The sequence below is a fragment of the Acyrthosiphon pisum genome, chromosome X (assembly GCF_005508785.2).
Source record: "Acyrthosiphon pisum isolate AL4f chromosome X, pea_aphid_22Mar2018_4r6ur, whole genome shotgun sequence".
Classification (NCBI taxonomy): Eukaryota; Metazoa; Arthropoda; class Insecta; order Hemiptera; family Aphididae; genus Acyrthosiphon; species Acyrthosiphon pisum.
The window spans coordinates 53,969,595-53,989,280 of NC_042493.1; the positions used below are offsets into that span (position 1 = coordinate 53,969,595).

The 19,686-nt window shown below is 29.1% G+C and overlaps 2 protein-coding genes across 2 annotated transcripts in view; one reads left to right on the top strand and one right to left on the bottom strand.

Moving 5' to 3' along the window:
* Positions 1-4,849: 4,849 nt before the first annotated feature.
* Positions 4,850-12,712, top strand: LOC100161442 (transketolase-like protein 2). The gene is made up of 11 exons (XM_001944755.4): positions 4,850-5,323; positions 8,529-8,674; positions 8,748-8,937; positions 9,300-9,534; positions 9,590-9,733; positions 10,001-10,246; positions 10,314-10,451; positions 10,522-10,648; positions 11,402-11,541; positions 11,648-11,879; positions 12,208-12,712. The coding sequence occupies exons 1-11, from the start codon at positions 5,217-5,219 to the stop codon at positions 12,375-12,377; spliced, it is 1,875 nt and encodes a 624-aa protein (XP_001944790.2). The 5' UTR covers positions 4,850-5,216; the 3' UTR covers positions 12,378-12,712.
* Positions 12,713-16,569: 3,857 nt separating this feature from the next.
* Positions 16,570-19,686, bottom strand: part of LOC100163575 (insulin-degrading enzyme-like) — a 5,536-nt gene continuing 2,419 nt past the window's right edge. The window contains exons 4-8 of the mRNA XM_029487171.1: positions 19,326-19,460; positions 19,026-19,235; positions 18,799-18,933; positions 18,633-18,727; positions 16,570-18,100 (exon numbers count right to left, since the gene is read on the bottom strand). Of these exons, the coding sequence (XP_029343031.1) occupies positions 18,022-18,100; positions 18,633-18,727; positions 18,799-18,933; positions 19,026-19,235; positions 19,326-19,460 (654 nt within the window). The 3' untranslated portion in view covers positions 16,570-18,021. The remainder of the gene's footprint in view (positions 18,101-18,632; positions 18,728-18,798; positions 18,934-19,025; positions 19,236-19,325; positions 19,461-19,686) is intronic.

A 19,686-nucleotide genomic window follows, 5' to 3' on the forward strand; every position in this document is an offset into this window, starting at 1 on the left:
TATAATATTCAAAATATTGTAATCATAACATCCACTTGCGCGTATCTATATTTATCTATACAATTCCTATGTAAATATGAATGATTAGTGGGGAGGCATAAAGCTAAATACTACAACCGATCACTCACAACATTTCTCAACAATCACGAATATCATAATACCAGCATACAAAAGAACAAGGGACCACTATTGTTTTATAAATAAAGGAAGGGTATAGTTTGTAGCCTTTAGCCTCCCAATGCACATCGACTCGCACGTATGAAGTATTGAAGTGATATTCTTCAGTAGGTACGTCGTACGTACCTACTCCATCAACATCATGTGTCGTCGATCGATTTCGTCAGCAGTGGACGCGTCTCCTACAACTCTCGTGGTCATTAAATTACTGTTTTTTTTTATTATTTAATAAATTTTTTTTAATTTCCTTAATCCATTTCTTAATATATCAAAAAAAGATAGTCATCTGCTCTAGCATTTAACAAGGTGGTTAATACCTAGTCTGCAACGACGGAGTGCATAAAGACTAACGCTCTCACAGACGTGTGAAGGAAAGTTACAACATTATAGACGCAATATTGTACACGTTTAGGTATAGATAATAGATATCATTAGTTTTTGAACAATTTAATTGGAACAGGGCGGTGATTAATAAAAGAAACATGTATATAATATATTATATGAGATATATTTTATTTTTTTTATATTAGGTACATTATGCAATTAAGTTGGTATAACATACAACAATTATACAACTATAGACGAAATAATATTATGTCTTCGTTTATAATATAATTAGGTAGGTACCCCTAGGTATATCATTCAATTTTAAATAACCGTAATGGAATATGTATCCAATTTAGTGACTGATAAGAAAAACATATACCTACCTATATAATATTATGTTATAACTTATTATATCAGTTAGGTACCTAATTAATCAATAAAAAAAAAAATAAGGCTTGTGCTCGAGCTTTTAACGAGGTAGTGGATACCAAGTCAACGTCGGAGGGCATACAGATACTAACACTCTCACAGACATGGGAAGATAAGTTGTAATAAATTATAAGCAAAGTATTGCATTCGTTTATACCATTTGATATTGAATAACCGGATTGGAATACATTATCGAATTCGATGACTGATAAAAAAATATATATATATTATTATACATGTGATATTACCTATATAAATTAATTATTTGATTAATTTTATTATATAGGTAGGTATTAATTAATATTATAATATGATACGTTCCAGATAAATTCTTGGATCTACGATCTAGAAACTTCTATGACAAAGTCAAGGATATGATAATATCGTAAAATACCACACCCACCTACAGATTTCCCCAACAACCTCAAGTCCTCAAATTGACCATAATCCTATAATTTTACTTTTATTTTAACTATTTATTTTCATATTTCTTTCTTTTTTATGGTTCTCCAAAATTAAAAAAAAAGTTTATCTTAAAGCCAATAACATTTTTTATGAATTTCAAATTTTGAAAATTGAATATTCAAATGAAAAATATCGATTTTGTCATAATTCAAAAATATTCTTAGTGACTTGAAACTTTTATGTACTTACCTTTATGGCTGTATATTCTTATCAGTGGCGTTTTTTAAAATTTTTTTGTGGGAAGGGAGGGGGTCAAAAAATAAGTAAGTGTATAGTTATTCTATTCTTGGATGGTCGAGACCCGGGACCCCTTCTCTTCCGAAAATATGTCACCGATAATTAGACACTAAAATGACATAGGAAAATTGGTTAGACTAACCAAGAAGTACAAACCTACTAATATAAATTAATACTAACCTGCTATAGCAATACTATTACATATATGAATTAAAAAGTGTCCCCTGGCATCACCAAACAAAAATACTGCTGTAGCAGTACTTTTTAATGATTGTCCGTTAATGTGTTAAACGCTAAGTCGGTATTGACTCAAAAGTAATATTATCGTTATTAACTGTTGAGCCAAAAGGTCACAAGATAAAAAATAGTATTATAATATATACTATTATAATACTATATTATTAATCATTAATCATGTAATAAATGAGATATTTTAGGTAAAAATTAATTAAACCTACAGTTTTTCTAATAGTAATATGAATTACTATGCCTACCCAATAGGCATCAAATAAATATGTAGGTATATTATATAATAATACTTTATACTTATATTAGATTCTTAAAAATTTAACGAATCAATAGAAAGCTAAAGGTCCCTTGAACATGATTGTGTGGCCGATGATTGGTCCATTAAATTTTATTGAACCATTGTCCATTAATAATTAATACATTTTTTATGCAACCCGACATTAGTAATGTAGGCTGAATGCTGACAACTGTCTCAGAATTATGTTTTACATGATTCATCATTGAATTCGAATATAACACATCCATTACAGTGACCTATCACCTACTCGACACCTATAGGTACTGTACATCAAATGTTTATTTTTCATTTTCTGTGACCTCTGTGGAATTGCAGAGAGCAACGAAAGAAGAAGAGGGATTTACATAATGTATAGAGAAATGTGAACAGTGCACTGGCGTAATTTCGGAATGGGATAATAGGGTGTCGTCTCCACCTCTTGTAACCTTTTTTTATGTTGTAATTTTGTAAAATGAATAATGCAAATGTACAACTATATTATTGTTGTGTACTCACTGAAATATATATATTCTGTTGAATGAAGGCTATACTCATATAAAGTCATACGTTTGGAATTGAAAAACTATATTATATGACGTACCCACGAGTTGTTATAGGTACCTACTTAACTAAAAAAACTTTTTCTATTTTCATGAATTTTGTGTGACAAATGTACATAAAGTGCGTACATAACGTATGCCTACTAATATCATGTAAGAACTATAAAAGTGTCAATGCTGTGGAAGCGATAACTTTTTATGTTAACCTATGTTTATTGTTTATATCCACAATACACGCATATATGTTATACCTTTTACCTATATATATATACCTAGCTATATAGCTAATATAATATATTATACACTATAGGTACATTATTAAAATCTCGATAACGACGGAAATTAAATTATTATGTTAACCAATGGACTTAACAAAGTCCTTACTTACATTTTCTTGATTCAAGTCCGAATATAATAAACCAAATTTTAATTTTTAAGTTGTAACACTAAAAATTCCAAAATACGTAGGTATTTATTAACATATTCGAGTAACAAATTAATATAAAATGTATTTTAAATGTCCATTAGTTGATTGGTTAGTTATAATTTATAACTTATAAATAATACTCAAATGTGAAACACTCTTCATTATATACAATTTGTTAACGGTTTACTTAGCGATATGGTTTAAATGATAAAATATACCTATTTAGATTTAATTACTTATAATATTTGTATAACATGTATTTAATAACTTTCTAGTTAGTACCTAGGTAGTGTCTACTTAATTTTTTACATGCATTATACTTTTACATATTCACATATGATTTGAAACGCTAAATAATACAAGTTTAAAAAATTATAGATTATTACGATATTAAGTACAAAACAAAACTAGTAAGTATAGCCTATAGGTAAGTACTCAATTTCAGCTATAGGTACCTAATATTAATTTTACGCGCAAGTATTTACATTATAAACTTTTTTGTTTAAAAATTACCTGTAAATGGTCGCAATGTCTATATTTTTCTATATCCTAGTCCTAGTGTTTTCCATACTATTTCAACGTAGAAAATAGTTAGCCAGTTGTGTATAAAAACCGTAAAAATAAATATCGAACCAGTTGCAAAATATAAACATACCTAATCATCAAAGTCGTCTGAAACTGATTGCAAGCTATTGGAAAAACGAATTGATCGATGGTCGATGTATTATTGTTGGGCCTTCTAAATAGTAATTTATAATAAGTTCCTACAATCGATTGTATTTCCAAAATAACGAGGCACATTCAGTAGGTATCTGTCTGGGATAGTGCGTTCGAATGGGACTATACTAGTATACTACTATTATAATAGGAAGGAGTTTTTATCTCGAAATTCGAATTTATATTAATATCCTTTTTTATTTATTTAAATATTTTTGATTACAATGATTTAATTTTTTTTATACTCGAGACAAGTGAGAGTTACTCGTACCACTAAATAGTCAGACTTTTTTAATCTTGTCACGGGACCTTGGAGGGTATCGTTGCGAACTGTATTTAATATTTACATAATAGCATTGTAAAAATTAAATAAAATAATATTCTAGTTCACAATAATAAATTGTCAATTAATGCTAAGCGCAGAGCAACTTAAAATAATTAACTATAATATTTTGGAAGTTCCTTTGTACATTACAGGCCTCCTCCCCTAAATCCGTTCTTCTATTCCGTCACTCATATTATTTGTCGGCGTTTGTTATTTTACTCAACACTCAAGTACTCAACAGTCTATGCCCACTAGGCAAAAATTATTATAATTTTGACGAAGTAGCTGTTCGGTCACTGGCTACGCATTATTAATTATTATACAGTAGTTGTAGGCTTGTAGGCTGTAGCAGTAGGTACCTAATGTATAAGTATAATACCAAACACCAATAATAATTACAATATACCTACATGCATACGCATTCAAACGTCGTAGACGTTCGGCCCGACCCGGTTGTCCGACTGTCAGTGTCTACCACCTGTTGCTCGTCCCACCACCTCCCGTCAACGAAACCCATCACGCAGACGCGCAGTGTGCACCGCATGCAATTTGGAGTTTGTTCCTAAACGAACGTGAATACAGATAACTATACAAATATTATAATTAAAAAAATATATATTTGATAATATATCGTGTGGTATTGTAATCGTTGACCGCTGTTATCGAGTACCTACATAATGAATAATTCAATATCGTTATTTGTTATCGACGAAATCGTGTTTCGCCGGCTTTCCATAACCCAAAAGCCGTGAACGGTTTACGGTATTAATTCGGTTTTTTTTGTTTCTTATCGTTCACCTTCTCCGGACGCGTTTCCGCCGCGCGCCGCTGCGCCGCCGTCACTGCACTCTCAGATAACCTTAATAACTCCGTCCGCTGCCGTTCGATCGCACCGGTTTCATTTTCGTCACGTCCGCTGTCCTGACCGGTCGTTCTAGTGGTTCACCGCCGCCTCCGTCGCACGACAAAAACACGTGTAACGTACATAATATTATTCGTCACTGAACAGAAAAACCTCATCGCAAAATGGCAAACTACCACAAAATGGAAGCGTCATCCGTGCAGACGCTCAAGGATTTGGCCAACAAGCTAAGGATCGACTCGATCGTGGCGACCAATGCTTCGAAATCCGGGTAAGACGCCGGCGGCTGTTTTTTTAATTCTTATTATTCCGATGGCGATTCGTCGAACTTATTGCCAATAGTTAGTGTAAATGTTTTCCAATCTCGAGGAATTTTTAATTGCATTTTCGTCCCTTTTATATTATCATATAATATTATAATATAATATAATAAGATAATATTATAGTCGAAGACCGCGTTTTCCTTTCACTTCCCCGCCGCCCGTTGTCGTGATCTCCGACAGGAGGCCGCAGGTGTTTTATAATATATAGCTATGGCTCACCTAGACCGCGTCGACGGTGAAAGTGAAACATAGCCTTCACTTTTCTGGTCAACAGCTTTTTTCGTCGTCTTACATCACGAGCTTGTTATTGTATAGACTATACAGCCAAAGATAAACGAACAATTATTTTGTGTTCTTATGCCCAAACAAATAGTGTTCTAATGTTTTTAAAACTCGAAAAACCACTCAAGTTGCATAATCACTAGAAAATTATTGATAGGTACCTATTTTTTTAAATAAAAACACTACCTAAGCATATACCAAGATTCCCAATATTTAACTAAAATTTATCTGGAAATTTACTTTTAATAAATAATCACTAACCTTTCCAGCCATGTGAGATAAAATATTTATTGAAGACTCCGGGCTGTTAAACTTAAATACCTAACTAGTTTATACAGAGGGGTCTGTTTATTCATTTGAGAATACATGTATACCTATTAATAACTCATAAGTAGGTATATAATATAGGTACCCATCCCTACTTGATCGTTTTAAATGTATCTAGTATCTAGTTTTTAAGGTGCTTACTTAAAGTAGGTATTATTTTCAAAATATTTTTGTTATTTTTTGAGTTGCCTACCTACTTCTTAATAATTGTATACCTAGGTATATATACAAAAAACAAAAATAGTACCTATGTACCTATTTGTACTGCAGTGATAGGCTATAATAGGATATATTAAGTGGCTTAACAGTTATTTTAATTATTCCTTACATGTGAGGAATAGATAGGTACACAGACTTGAGCAATTATTTTGCTAAAAATAATTAATAACTAATATAAACTAATAATTTTTAGTTAAAAAAAATACATTGATAGGTAGATTCTCCGGTAGGTTGGTAGGAAGATTTAGATACAATTTAGATATATTTGGAAAGAGTACCATAAAAATAATGTTGAACATAACATTGTGGTTCCGTTTAATAATTGTGCAACAATTTAATATATTACCTACAACATTAATAAATCTTACCAACCTGTCACATAAATTGTTTCATTTGTCATAAATTTATTAAAATTAGGTAGGTAGGTGCTACATACTTTTTTTAATAATTGCTTGTGACACAGTTTTTTTTTTATACATTAGCTGAATAAAATTATGTTAGTTAGGTACCTATAAATATGTTTACGAATTACCTATAGTATAAGTGTCTTATGCTATCTACAAAAAAAATAAGGTACCTACAAAGAATAACTATAATAGGTATCATTATCTATGCACTATGGTTGATGGCCCCTTTTTTAATATCCTAAGTATTTAGTTTGTTTAAATTAATTGGTTAGGTACCTATAGTTTTCGACTAAGTTTTAGTTTCTTTCATTTTGCTACCACCCATTTCATCTACAGTGTTAATTTTGTAAATCGTTTAAACTTGGTAATAATTCACAAGGTTTTTAAAAACTTGGATAATACTAGTTTAATTATTAAAAAAAAATGTATTTATTCAATTCTTAATTCACTTGAATTATATAGGTATTTATTTTGAAAAAAATCCAAAATAATTAATAAAATAACACTCGTTTGTTGAATATTCACACTTAAGAGGATGTCAGCGCACTATTTGTTTTCTCTCTGACCCACACGCAACATAGACAAAACGCATTTACGCAGAATAATTTTTTCTATGTTTTTAAGTAATCTTAAAGTAAAATCACCCATTACAAAAAAGATAGAGAATATTTTTGAGGGAATGTCATAACGATTTGTTTAAATATTGTCTCAAAACAATTTAAATATTGTCTCAAAACAATTTAAATATAATTTTAATGTACAACATTTTTTTGTTTATTTTGAAAGTCGAATACAAAGTCAAATAACAATCAAATATAAAATCGATATGACATTCTCTCAAAAATATTATTCTCAATCTTTTTTGTATTCACTCTAATTTTTAAACTAACTGAGCTAAATGTTTTCTGCTGAGCGTAAATTTTCTATGTTATGCACTTTAAGACAAAGGTAACAAATGGCTGTGTAGACACAGATACATTTTCTATATATAACATAAACTATATGACACATCTGCCTTCTAATACCTTTTTTCTCATGTTTTTGAAGACCGCAGGAAAGACCGGAACTGCTGTTAGCATTACTTCTTTTAAATCAGTGGTTTCCATCGGTGGTCCGCGAGCCATACCTACAAAATTTAAAAATATTTCATTTTTCCTTAGGGGCGTGATACAAAATTTATACTGTTTTTTCTCGACTTCCAACGAAGAAAGCAGTTACTCATTCTTATTGTATAATATAACGTCTAATTCGTAAAAGTGAGGCAGTCGAAATATTATGTACCGACAATCGTTATCATCAATTCCATGGCACAGCGCGTGTGTATTACATTATTTATTTATAAATTTATATTACATAATGTAAAAAAAAAAGGTCTTCCTAGTTTTTGTAAAATTGAGGTGGTCCGTAACCTATAAAATATTGTCGAGGTGGTCCGTGGTAGTAAAAAGGTTGGGAACCACTGTTCTAAATCTACCTTTTTATACCTAACTGAATATAAATTAATTATAGGTATACCTCGAGGTATACCTTGAATTTAATTTTGAAAAAATAATGTAATACCCATATTATATCTATTTTGTTCTTTCTTGAATAGAGGTACAAAATAACTTAGTTAAAAGTGTCACTATGTAAGTAGATTATCTATCTACTTATTTTAAACCCCATTTTTAACTTTTACATTAAATTATTATATAAATTATATTATGTACTACAGTATAAAGTTGAACTTCAACGACAATTTGTAAAATTTAAAACTTAATACCTATCTAAACAATAGAATTTTGTGAGGAATTTTGTTTCAACTTTTAAATTATTGAAGCTCAACTGTATTTACATAATTTGTAATAACCAACATAATATTATGATATTATACGAGTTATAAATAAAACAGATTATTAATTTTTTTAAATGTTTACAGCCATCCTACATCATGTGCTTCAATGGCAGAAATCATGTCCGTATTATTTTTCCACACAATGCGTTACAAAGTATCATCTCCAAAAGATGCTGCTAATGACAGATTTATATTGTCTAAAGGACATGCTGCTCCTATTTTGTATGCAGGTAATAATATTCATCAAATAATCATAAATACCATTAAAAATTTACTAATGTAATATTCTTACCTTTTTTTTAGCTTGGGCTGAAGCCGGTTTGTTTCCAGTTTCTGATTTAACCAACTTAAGGAAAATTGATAGTGATTTGGAAGGACATCCTACACCACGTTTGAATTTCATTGATGTTGGTACTGGCTCTCTTGGACAAGGTCTTTCAGTTGCCTGTGGAATGGCCTATGTAGGAAAATATTTTGACAAATCGTCATACCGGTAATATTTTTACTATCCTAAATAACATGTATATTTTAACCTAACCCTTTCGAAAAGTAAACACGTCAATTAATGTTTTGCGATTTTTTCTTATGTCCAATAGCAGGGGTCACCAATTGGTAACCTGCTGAGAAATTATTCGAGGGAATAAAATATGTTCTGCCATCTATTGGCTTCCTTCCATAAGAAAAATAAATGACTAATATCAGTTCACTATATAACATAAATTTTAATTAATAATGCTTGTCTATACTGGTTGTGTAAATTGCCAAAAAGGGTTAAGATTAAAATTTACAATTTATAAACTATGCCTATTTACTTATAAGTGTACTTTAAAATCTTACATAATTGATTTTCAACAGGACTTTTTGTTTGTTGGGTGACGGCGAGAGTGCGGAAGGTTCAGTTTGGGAAGCTTTGAATTTTGCATCGGTTTACAACTTGGATAACTTAGTGGTAATATTCGACATCAATCGCCTGGGTCAATCAGGACCAACGCCTTTACAGCATGACATGGAAGTCTATAGACAAAGAGTGACAGCTTTTGGTCTTAATGCTATTGTTGTTGACGGACATGATATTGAAGAATTAACCAAAGTAATTTAACTATTTTTAAAGTTGTAACTTTTTTTTATGCTCTTTTTTTATATAGGCTTTCCATGAAGCTTCAATAACAAAAGGAAAACCTACAGCTATTTTGGCAAAAACATTCAAAGGCAAAGGTTTTATCAATATTGAAGATGCTGAAAAATGGCACGGCACTCCATTGAATGACAAAACTGTTAAAGTTCTAGAAGTAAGTATTTATCAATTTTTATTTTTATGGGCTTTAAAGTACTTAATATTTTTCATAAACAAATATTTATAAATTTCATGATTAAATATAAGTATTTTTAATAATAATAGTAATAATTTAAGTATTAATTGAACAATCTTTTGAAATATATATTATTTATTCTTTGGCAAGATTAATAATATTTTACTATAGTAAATCACTTATGATAAAATATTTATTATTATATTTTTAAGTACAGTATTCTATAAGACTTATCTTTGTTTATAGGAAATCAATGGCCAGATCAGAAACAAAAAAATGCCAGTTAATATACCAAAACCTATTGCTGATGTGCCTGCCATAAATATTACTAATGTTCATTTATCATCTCCACCCAACTATACCCTTGGTGAAAAGATTGCAACACGTGTAGCATATGGTACAGCTTTGGCCAAAATCGCTGAAAACAACAATAGAGTTATTGCATTAGATGCAGACACAAAAAACTCTACATTCTCTGACAAAATTAAAGTGGTATGTTTTTAAAAATAAACAATTTAATCGAAACTCTATTAAAATTTTTCTTTTTATATTTATATAGAAATACCCAGAGAGACATATTGAATGTTTTATTGCTGAACAAAACATGGTTGGAATTGCCATCGGAACTGCATGCAGAGACCGAACAATTGCATTTGTTTCTACATTTGCTACATTCTTCACCAGAGCTTTTGATCAAGTGTGTATTAACTTTTTTACATTTAGAAATAATGAACTGACAAATAAAATATTGATTTGATTAAACATAGATTCGCATGGGTGCCATTTCTCAGACCAATGTTAACTTTGTTGGTTCACATTGTGGAATTAGTATTGGTGAAGATGGACCAAGTCAAATGGGTCTTGAAGACATCGCTTTGTTCAGAAGTGTCCCAGGTAAAATAATAAATAATTATATATCATAATCTATACTTTATTCAGGTTAAGATTGAACCACTCGTCCAACCAAAACTCATCTCGGCAGTGCATCCCTACCACTAAACATCTGTACATCACAGCACCGAAGATGGCAAGTGCCAATGATTGTCAACCAGTGATAAAGCACATGGTGATCTCATGGAGGTCAGAATGTGATTGACGGCAGAGTCTACTTGCCCTTAAGAGGTTCAATCTTAATCTGAATAGAGTATTCAAATTGAAATGTACAATACACTGTGTATGGACAGTTCTGTGCTCCGAGCATGCTAAAATAATTTTGGTATAAAAAGTTGATTGAAAATATTTCTTCACTATTAAAAAATTCATATTTCAATATTAATTATTTAGTATTTATATGAGGATCATGTGTAAACGGTGAGGTAAACAAACAAATTATAAAATGTAATTTTTAAAAGTTATCATTATTATCCTATGCATAAACGTACCAAACCAATTTAAAAATATGTAACTTACACATTTCAACAAATATCATGTACAACATACCTGAATTGTCTATTTTCACATAGTTTTGGTTACTGATGCTTATTTAGTGTTATTCTCTATGGTTATAAAAAATAAACCTCACTTAAATTATTTTTGTGTTCCAAGAGATAAAACGTTCCTTAGAATAAAATAAACTCTTCTAAGGCATATAAATAATCTGTTTAAAAAAATGCATATTAAACAATGTAATTTGTATTTTTTTTTCAGGCACTACCGTGTTTTATCCAGCTGATGCCGTAAGTTGCGAACGTTCCATTGAATTAGCAGCAAATACAAAAGGCATTTGTTTCATCCGAACATCCAGACCAGCCACAGCTGTTATTTACAAAAATGATGAAGTTTTTGAAGTAATTATAATTATAATTATTTATCTTTATAATATTTTTAATGTATTTGTAGTTGGTATACTACATTTAATGTTGATTTTATTAACTATAAAATTATTAATTTTAGATTGGAAAAGCTAAAGTTGTCAAGAGTTCCCCTTCAGACAAAGTGTTAGTAATTGGCGCTGGTGTAACACTCTATGAAGCATTAAGCGCTGCTGAAGATTTGGAAAAATCTGGCATTAGTGTCCGTGTTCTTGATCCATTCACTATTAAGCCAATTGATGCTGCTACAATCATTAAGAACGCTAAAGAATGTGGTGGAAGAATTGTCACTGTTGAAGATCATTACGCAGAAGGTATGTATTTAAATCATAGATAATAAATAATGGATGGGTGATAGTCATTATCGAGTGTTCCCAAATTGTTTGTCTCACTCAGAAAGTATTTTTATACTTCTTGATATTAACAACAATGGAAGAAAAATCATTTTTTTGCAGAGTTAAATGAAATATATATCTATCTCTTTTCTTTGTTTGGGAATGTTACCAGTTATGTTTTATTGATATACTCATGGCCTACCCATTGTATTACCTATGATTTAAATAATATATAAATATTTGGCTTACTGATTATTAACTATTATTAATGTAAGTGTATTATTATTATTTTGTATGTGTCATCTAGGTGGTTTGGGTGAAGCAGTTTTGTCTGCTGTTGCTGAAGAAAAAGACATTATTGTCAGGAAACTTGCAGTTACTGCCATTCCTCGCTCTGGCCCATCTAATGTTTTGTTGGACTTGTTTGGCATTAGTGCCAAAAACGTTGTTGCTGCAGTCAAGAAATTCGTTAACTGATTTTATAACTGCAAAATTAATTTATAATTTTAAAATTATTTTAATTCTGGCCAATTGGGTAATTTTTGTTTTAAATTTTAGTAAGATAAAAAAAGTTTTTCTACAAGAAGCAATTTCTATACATTTATGTGTTTATACAAATAAGTAAATTATTATATTTTTTGAAATGCACCTTGGAAATATTTTATAAATCATTTGTTAAAAAAAAAAGAAAAATTAAAAGATGAATTATTTATAATAATGTTTTTGTGTTCATAAAATAAATATTAGGTTATCATTAGCATGTGATGTAAATTATGATGGAAAATAATTAGTACAATTTAGTTTTGATTAAATAACATTTAATGTTTATTTTCTGGAAATACTAAACATTTTTGCAGTAGAACAATAGATTTTACTGCATTGTTGTAGAATGTATTTTTGAAAATCACTAATCCATACATGCCATAAACAAAAATATTTGGGTTTATTTAGCAATATAAAACATATTAAAATACCTACTGAAAATTGTGATTGTGATATAACTAACTTTAACTATCAAATGGTTGTAGTAGTCAAGGTTTCAACAGCATTGCCAAAGTATTAAACTCTTTTTAAAAAATCCTGTATTGTATTTTGTTATCTCAACTCAAGATAATCTAATTTTTTATCATATTTATTAGGAATGTTTTTTTCTAAAAAATTCAGATTTATTTGAACTAAGTCCCAATTGTAGGCTGTAATATATTAATTAGAATAAAACGAGGAATAAAACTATTTAACAGATGCCTACTTAACTCAATGTTGGTTGCTCCAGCATATATTTCGTCATTAGTTGCACATTGGTCTTATCAACCATGTTATAATTTCAAGAATAAATAATGTTTCATACATTTTATTAAAACCAATTAATATTTCATACAATATTACAATGAAAAATAAAATGAAAACTGCTACAAAAAATGACTCCCTTATACATACAATAAAAATTATTTAAAAAAAAAAAAAAAGGATGACGAATTTTATTAAAATTGATATCTATATTATGAAGAATATCTCAATTCTATCTCAGTTTAATTTATATTATATAAGTATTAACAAGTAATAACGTTAATTTAGAATATTATTTTATTGTTTTAATAATATTTTTAAAAAGTATATGATTAGTAATGATTATTATTATAAATAATAACTTTTTTCGTATTCAAAAAACATCATTGCACGGTCAAAGATCTTTTTAATATTTTATAGTGAAAATTTGGGTTTTTGACAAAAATAATATTATAACCCAAATGATTCTTGACCTCGTGAGATGATTTTTAACTTGCATTACTTATTTATTTTAATTAATAACGAATTACAGTATGTAAATATTTTTTTTAATCCGATATCAAATAATATTTTTTAAGTTTTTTCAATGGCTGAAAAAATAGTTCATCTATTGTAGACTTATGGCCGTAGGTAGATCAGTAGATATTTGATAATTTAAAATTTTTAACAAATATGTCCAATGGTATATTGTTATGTAATTGTATTAGGTATATTTAAGCATTTTAACTGGACTACGTGAGGTTAGAAATATATTATATAATATGAGGCCACTCCCATATGGGTTTGTGTATAATACGAAAAATTACAACATTATACCTCTTAAAATAGGGATAATTTTCCGTTTAATTTTTGCATCATTTAATCCCAGTGCAGTATTATATAATTATAGGAGCCGACGCTCGATAATATCACATTGCTCTAGTGTGCACTTTATGTTGCCTATATCGAACTCCTTAAAAACGACAATTTTGCAATCCATCCTACGCTTCGATAATATGTTAAATAATAATAATTAAGGAACCCAGTGCCACTGTAATTTTGTCCACAAAAATACGTTCTACAGGAATGATTCTATTATGTAGAATCAACCAAATTTTATAAATTTTTTTCTAAATAATAGAGGGTATTATTCTACAGGCCGAATTGAACTTCGTTTTTTATTTTTTTTATTTCAAACTTTATAACATGTCTTCAAGCTTTTTTTACAAATTAAACTACACCATTGTTTGAAATAAAATAAAAATCAGAATTAAATGTGGTCCGTAGAAACGTCTTATTCTTTTTGATAAAAAAAAAAAAATAATTATCAATTTCCGACAATGCTACAAGGCTTGAGAATTATTCCTGTGAAGTCTCCCCCCCCATAAATAGGTACCTATCGGGCCGTAGATTAATAGAAAAGTATTATAATTTTGGTGGCAACTAAAATATAAATAAAATTTTCAAATTTTATAGAATTGTGGAAAATTTGAAAAACCGTCACCGGGCTCCTTAATATTATAGTCACATACTTACAAGAATGGGTTCTTCCATCCGTCCGTATAATATACAGTTACGGAGATAGGTAGTATTTTATTTACATAATAATATATTAATATAAAATATATACTGTTACATTATGATTATAGGAAGTTGTGAGGTCATGTTAAAAAAAAAAATAATGAGAAACAAACATGATTGATTTCAATTAAGTAGGTAACATTTAATATTAATTGAAAGAAATTATATTATAAATGCAGTAAAATCATTATGCACGTCGTTGCCAAGTTTGTCCATAATTTAATAATATTAATAACTAATTAATCATACTTTACTTAATTATGTAAATTTTTTTAGTGCCCATTTAAACACAGTTTAACACATTCGTATAACACATAACAACAGAAAAACTAAAATGATTTTGACTATGAGTGCATGTAAAAAATATGTATAAAAAATTCATCAGTATTTAGGTCAATAGGTGCTGATATTTTAACTTATCGTGGCTTATGTTTGAACTTTAGTGTAATTAATTCGGACACGTTTAGGTATTGTTTTTATTATTATTATTATTATTATTTATTTATTTAATATTTTTTTATTAATAACAAATTAAATTAAACGAATTGTTTTTTTTGTTTTCTCATAAAATTTAGATACCTATTGTTATAATATTATATAGTTATAATTATTATTATATAATACTGCTTTACTCAATAGTCTATCTATTTAAATAATTATTATTGTCTGTATTAGAATTGATAAATAAGTGGCAGTGGTAGTTATTCGATTATTATATAGGTGCCTATCTAATAATTAGGCTCAAAAAAAGTTTGAATAAAAAAATTGTATTATTTATTATTATTTTTAAAAAAATTCAATCATTACTAATATTCTGATATTAAAAAAATTTTTTTTGGATAATGGTGAAAATGGTTAAAATTTTGTTCACACATTCTTCGACATGCCCAAACTAAAAAAAATAACTGATATGATCATTTCTTTTAACCCATGTATTGCATACAGGTATTATAATTTACCAGTAAAAATGTTTCAAGGCTTGTTTGCGTAATCGCTGACTACAAATTTGTGCACTATGCAGTGCGTTTCTAATTTTTTACTATACACTTTGATAATCGGTTCGTATCAATATCGTATGCTATTGTAATAATTACTACCTAGTACCTACTTTAACATTAAGGTACTTAAAACGTGAAAAAATAATAAACGACAATAGGTACTCATGAGAACGTCGAGTACCTAGGTATCGAATACTGACACTATAATGTATAATATATAAGTACCAGTGTACTTATAATATTATATTATAATAATATAAGGCTGTTTCTAAAATGAAAGGAAAATTTTTAAATGTAAAATCGTACGCGCTGTCTACGAATGTGTTAAATCACAAAATATTTTCTATATTATAATATTATACTTAGTAGTAGTGTCTCACTATGTTTGACCCTTTTTTTTGAGTACTTAGGTACCTATATAATGTTTTTTTGGTTACTATGGTTTTGAAATTGTCTTGGCATATTTGAGAACTATGTATAATGTATAAAGGTATTATATATAGGTATTCTATAAAAGTCTTTATAATAATTTTCAGAACTCGGAAGTGTATGAATTTACATATTATTTGAATTTTGAAATATCTATAATAGGTATATTTAATTTGATACAAAAATACAAAATATGTGTCTCATGATATTTATTGATGCAATGGCCTATTTCCTAACATTTAAATATTGTATATTCTCCCAAATTTGTATTCGAATCATAATAACTATAAACTATGAAGATAAAATTAATTTTTTCGTTGTATCCACCTTATTTTTGTAAAATAAAATATAGGTACGTAATACATATGTATATAGGTATATAGGTACCTGGAGTCCAGTGTTTGGAAGGAATGAGTTCCAAAAGGAACGGATTCCTGGAACGAGTTCTTTTTTCAAGGAAAAATAATAACATTTTACGTTTCTTTCTAGTGATTGTTATCGAATATCGTTTATCGTTACTCATTATAATTTTTTTTTTTTAAATGTTGACGTTATTCATATTATATTATTGTGTTATATTTGAATTTGTACCTATTTATGCGTACCTATATTTACTACATACATTTCCGAACACCGTTTTAATTTTTTTTTTTAACGTTATCTCAAAATATAACCATTAGTTATCTTGATCCTCAAAATGTAGTTACTATGATTTATTTATATATTTTCAACGTTTAATATTTATTGTAGATTTTCATCAGGTGTTCTAATTATGCAGTACATATGCCTAGGCATGTGAATGACGCACACAAGCAGCTTAATTATTAGTGAATACGGGTAAGCACGAGGGTAAACGCAAAGCGAGACACTTTAAAATTATATATAACTAATATTAACTACCTTATCTCTAAACTATAATATAATATACTATAAGTATTATTTTTTACATACTAAACTAGTCTACTGATAAAGGTACTTTTCGGTGACATAAGTACTAACTATACTGCGGGGCATAAGCGAATGTTAGAAAATATATCTCCATATATATCTATCTGGGGCATAATGAGACAACTCATGTGGGGTCTGTTAAAGTATTGCCAAAGTCTGGGTATAAAATAAAATATGTTTGCTAATTACTTATATTTGTGTTTTTTTTTAAATTCTTAAAAATAAGTTCCAATGTTGATATATTTGAAAATCTATTGGGCATTTGTATGTCTCATCTTATCCTATGGTGCGATTAAGATTGGACAAATTCCATTTTTTTTTTTTTGCATAATATTTTTAAATATTTTTAAGTGAACAATTTTAAGGAACATTGACTTGTAAATGGTACATAAATTCAGAATTTTTCTAAAAATTTAATATACTACAGCGAGTTACACATTTAGTGTCTCATCTCGTCCCGTATTCTCTCTATTATTAGTTACCTCATCCACCGGGAGAGACTTTCTGTCCATAGTTATACGTCACCAAATAAGTACCATACAATATTAATAATTATACTACTAACTTCTTACACTCCTAAATAATAATTATTACCAATATGACAATAATTTATATAGCTACTACCTACAACTACTTACTATGTCTCTATACTACTATTTCCTATAACAATTATGCATTTTAATTACTAGATATTAACTATATGGGTAGGTACTATAGGTACTATTATATAAGAGTAAATTGTTTAACTAGGTATTTAATGAAAAATGTACACATGCTTGGCTTGTTGACAGGGTGACAAGTCACAAGAACGAGTACCGTTTGAGTAGAATATATTATGTGACTGGAGTATATATTATTATTGTTATACTGTAAGCTGCAGATATAACTATATACGGCACCTACAATGATGAAAATTCGTTTCTGCGTCGTCCATGCGATATTCCATAGTATAAAATATCTGGATCATCATTTAACAATCTGAAATACAAATAATATGGTCATTAAAAGGTTACGAACATAATACTCGCTATAGTCAGCTTAGAGTACTCTATTTTTTTTTTTACTTAAAATAAACAGATACCTACCTAGTATAATACAGATATTATAGGTTTATTTTTGTACTAATGACGTGAAGATGGAACGAAAAATAATATACTTTTTTTCACGGCCATTTGATGATATTTAAATTTCAAAAGTACCTATATCTATATTTATTAATTCTGAGAGTTAATTTCCGAGCCATGTCTTCAGATAATTACCTATCATATTTCATTAATTATTAGCTACTAGATTTTACTACCTATTTAGTATTTTCTTGTATTGGAGAATTATCCTTATTTTTATTTTCAAAATTATATCCTTAAATAGAATATTGTTTGAAAATCTGATTATATACCTACATAAGTTATTAATTAGTTAAATATGAAAATGCCTGTAATTTAAAAATAGTAAAATCGTCATAAAATCACTTTAAAATAAAACTGTAATAAAAAGTAATACTGTTTTATACTTTATTGAAGTGGTTTCAATGGGTATAAACGACTTTGGCACTGGATACAGCCGATGACTCTTCTTGAATTCGATTATATCCTTAATTTTTTGGACCTGGAAGAAGATAATATTTTTATTTTCCCGTTATAAAATAAAAATATATTATAGAATACAACATTGCATACGTTCATGGTCGCTAATGAGTATTTGTTCGCTAGAGAATTGCTGTTGGACTTAAGTTTATCGATCGCATCGTCCATTGATGATTTAATGTGTACAGCCAACTTGCGCCTTTTTGACCCGGTGCGACTGATTTTTTCCTATAATCAAATTCACATACTAAGTCACACGCAGCTGCAAGTATATATATAGCATTATGGAATTAAATTATTGCGCTGTAGGTACGCCTCACGTTGTAAAAGTCGATAATATCGCTTTTGGTGATCGATCTTAACTCTTCTACTTCGATCTCCGCTCGATTGAAATTGTAGTATTGATTTTTGATTTCCGACCTGAAGACGGCCGCTTGCTCGCTCTGGCCCTTCGGCTTCTCTGCCAGTTTTATGGATAGCGAGTCTTTGTTCCTGGAAAAATCGTCTTCGGAAAGATCGTTCAATAATTCCTGTACAAAACCACAGATTCATTTCAATATTAGTAGATACCCATCAGAAAATAAATTGATGTTTAGGCAAAACCAGTCTGGTCAGCTTACCTCAACGGTGCTCAAATAATTCTCTATCCGGGTGTGAACGAATGTAGGGCTGTGGCTTGACTGAACAAGGATACCTACATACAGTACACCGTTCGATTTTCCATTAAGGCTCATGACCACATAGCCAAGTTGCTCCTATAAATTATTAATGGAAATATAATATCAAACAGACATCACACATCCATAAATGATTGTTTGATAAAAACCGTTTCTCACGGGCAGGCACCAATATAATGATCATAGCTGAGAAACCAAATTGTCGTTATAAAAAGAGAATAACTCTAACTGCTCAATATTTTTGGATTTGACCAATATATTATGAACAAATAAAAATTATAGCAATGGTGGATTCAGGGGGGGG